This window comes from Diadema antillarum, unplaced genomic scaffold (genome assembly GCF_040938485.1).
Source record: "Diadema antillarum isolate AM-2024a unplaced genomic scaffold, OU_Dant_1.0 scf00000103, whole genome shotgun sequence".
In the NCBI taxonomy this organism is placed as follows: domain Eukaryota; kingdom Metazoa; phylum Echinodermata; class Echinoidea; order Diadematoida; family Diadematidae; genus Diadema; species Diadema antillarum.
The window spans coordinates 462461-465853 of NW_027270992.1; the positions used below are offsets into that span (position 1 = coordinate 462461).

At 37.0% G+C, this 3393-nt stretch overlaps 1 protein-coding gene across 1 annotated transcript; it reads right to left on the reverse strand.

Annotated features, from left to right (window-relative positions):
- LOC139718990 (uncharacterized) lies at positions 1-3165 on the reverse strand. Its single transcript, XM_071630429.1, has 4 exons — positions 3094-3165; positions 1920-2094; positions 622-696; positions 1-115 (listed from the first exon to the last, which is right to left on the reverse strand). The coding sequence occupies exons 1-4, from the start codon at positions 3163-3165 to the stop codon at positions 90-92; spliced, it is 348 nt and encodes a 115-aa protein (XP_071486530.1). The 3' UTR covers positions 1-89.
- Positions 3166-3393: the final 228 nt, after the last annotated feature.

Consider the following 3393-nt stretch of genomic DNA (forward strand, 5'->3'; position numbering starts at 1 on the left):
TTCCGGGTAATTCTTCAGGTCTATGTTGCATAATGGTCTTTCATGTGATCGAGGTCTGGGTGTGTGTCTGGTGGCCTGAAGTCGACTGCTTACATGCCCTCTCCGCCGGCAGCTCCTATATATTCAGAAGACACATACAGAAAAAGAAATGTAAGCGAAATATTACAAAACAGCCTCGTCATGCCTTATCAACATACTTCACTACAGCATTTGATTCCCATGTTGTTGTTTTGTTTTTGTTTTTTTTTTGCAATAGAATGCATTTTAACAAGCCAACAAAACAAAGAAGAAGAACATCCAACACAAATCTTCATATCTGATTTCAAATGAACTTCAGTGAATAAAAAGGATAAAAAAAGATCTTCCAAAGTAGTTCAACATAAAGGAGAAGTATGATATCTGTTGTCCAAAAGTCAAAATGATAAGGACATGATCACTGAAATATTGCCTTCCAAATAAATCTTAGCCCAGCTAGGATGAGATGAAAAAGCAATATAGGCAGAAGAAGGAAGAGAAGGACGACCGGAAGAAAAGCACAAGTAGAGGGAAAAGAAGAAAAATAAGAAGAAGGTGAAGAAGAAGAAGAAGAGGAGGAGGAGGAAGAAGAAGAAGAACACTTACCTGAGCAGAAGGCGAACTTGCCTCCTCGTCGACTGCACCAGCAGGTCTGGTCCTCGTTCAGCTGGGTAGCACACGCTATCGAAATAATCCAATGTTCAAGATGACAGACTTTATAGTATCTTTGACTAGCCATAGTTAAATGTCCCTGCCTTTCGAAACCTTGCAGGAGCATCTCTAAGAGAATCTGGTAATAGTTTTCGTTGTGGTCTTTCTTGTACAAGTACGAAATCATAATCATATTCACTGTAAGGAATTTGCTACTTCTGGAAGTTTAAATCCAGTTCTTACTTTCTGTATACAGATTGTAATTTAAAAACTCTTTTTAAGGATTTCGAGAAAACCGGAGATTCCGTAACAAATATTCGACATCTTTATCGTCATTGGCTGTGATATTCCTGTTCTGTCAATTTCTAAGGCATGTGGTCTTGGCGTAACCATCTAAGATGATCTTAGTATGAAAACACACCTTAATATTACTATTGTTTAAATCAGCAGCCCTGTGTTTGAAAAACTATAATAGAGAAACAGGAGAATGTGTCTATTTAAGTCATTTGGGTAATGATAATGATTTGCTCATTAAATTGCGGAATCTCCGCTCACAGCAGGACTCGAACGGAAACGAAATTCAGCCGCAAGGCTTGTAACTTGCAAAAGGCAATCGGATTACAAAACTACTAACCTTTATATTTGTCATTGGATGCCGATAAAGGCCAGAATGAAGTTTAAGATTTGACGATTGTATTCTTGATTGGAAATGCCTATGCCCGCCTATTTCAGTGAACTCATCAAACTATATCATCCATTTCATCTACGTTCAATGTTCAAGAATCTCCCCACTGAAATAAGTCTGACATTCAAAACATTTGATGAATGAAATATGAATTTTTGAAAACGGCATTATCACTATGAAAAACTCTCCAGAACAGATGAATCGAAATTTCGATAAATTACATTCATGCTGAAATTAATAACTTCGATGATATTGTTGATTATGTTATTTTCCAAATGTTGAGCTGAATTTGTGTTCACGCATTAAGACTATCTAATGTTACTTTGCGTTTCTGTAAGAACTGAAATCAATATTATAACTATTATTATTTGTATATTATTTTATCTCCTATGGCGACCAGGGATGACACCTCATATAGCGCTTTGTATCCAGTGGAAGAGACGCTTTCAAAATGTTAACTATTATTGTTATTATCATTGTTATTCTATGAGATTTCTGCAAAGCATTCGAATTATAAGCCGGATTATAGATGAAGGAAGGAGAAAGCAGTGTTGGCATACAAACTCACGCTTGTACTTCCTCATGCTTTGTCCCCTCTTCGATGAGAGGAAGTAATCCTGGAGGACCGCGTCTCTCTTGATGAAGGCGAGGTCGGCTTGGAGCTCCTCCTCCGTCTCGAAGGCCATGGCGACCACGCAGAGAGCCATGAGGACAAAGAAGGTCTTCATCTTGGATGAGATGTTCTGAGGGGAAAAGAGTATACATTGCATTAACGTTATAACGAACACAGTTATAGCGGAATTCTAATTATAACGAAGTAACCATTCAGTCGCAAAGCTATCATTCATAATATACTTTACTGTTCGGCTATAGCAACATATCCTCGTTAAAACCAAGTAAATCTTCCGAATTATAACCTGTATATCTTTAACCTTATCTTATTTGTTCGGTTATGACCAAATTTCAATACAACAAAATCTTTACATATACATTCCTTACTATTACGTTATAACAAAATCCTTGTTACAACGAAGTAAATAATCCGATCCCAAAAATATAATCTATATATCTTTATAACTTTAGTTGTTCGGTTACGACTGAATTTCGAAATAAAGAAATCTTCACATACTGTAACGCTAGATTGTAATAAAATCCTCGTTACAACGAAGTTGCCATTCCGATCCTGAAATCATAATCTAGATATCATCTCTATATACTATATTTTGTTCGGTTATAACCAAGTTTCGTTATAACGAAAGATACAGACCGTTCCTAGGACTTCGTTTAATGGGAGTCGCCTATTTATGCAACAAATGCTGCCTGCACTATTTATCCTCGGCATATTGATTATTGGTGATGTTCGTATATTTCGGTAACCTCATCTCAATTTTCACACGAAAACGTTATGAAAAGAACAAAGCAAAAATGTAAAAATAGGTATTTTTTCTGATAAAATGCCCTTCCGTCTTCGTCAATCGTTGAATGATATCCCTTATTTTAACTAATTTTAAAACAGCTCTTTCCAGTCAACTTTCTCCTTTTCATAATTGCAAAGATTATAGACATGACTTCTATACAGGCTGCAGTGATAGACGAATAAATTCACTAGTCAGTCTATCCATAAACACTCAGAGTGGCCGTGCTATTCTTTCCTAGGTTTGAAAACAGGTGTAACCCTAAGTGGTCCATTCATTTTGCCGCTACAATAAACCTGGAGAGTATATTATGACCAATGCACTTACGATTTGTGGAGAGGCAGAAAACTTTGGTGACTTGGTGGCTGTGTAGATCGGTTGTATTGCAATGACAGACATGCTTTCAGCCGCTTTTATAGAATCGGGGAAGTAGGATAAAACTCTGCCATGGAAATCAACCACTGACATTGACTGACGTCATCTAATTTGTTTCCACTGCCATGGTTTTGGAAGTCGTTTAAGTGTCATTTGATTTGATGACGATATGGTAATATCTTCACGGCTTTGATTTTGGTTTTCTGGTCTCCCATTAAGTAGCAATCAACGCCCCCTCGAAAGAAGGTCACC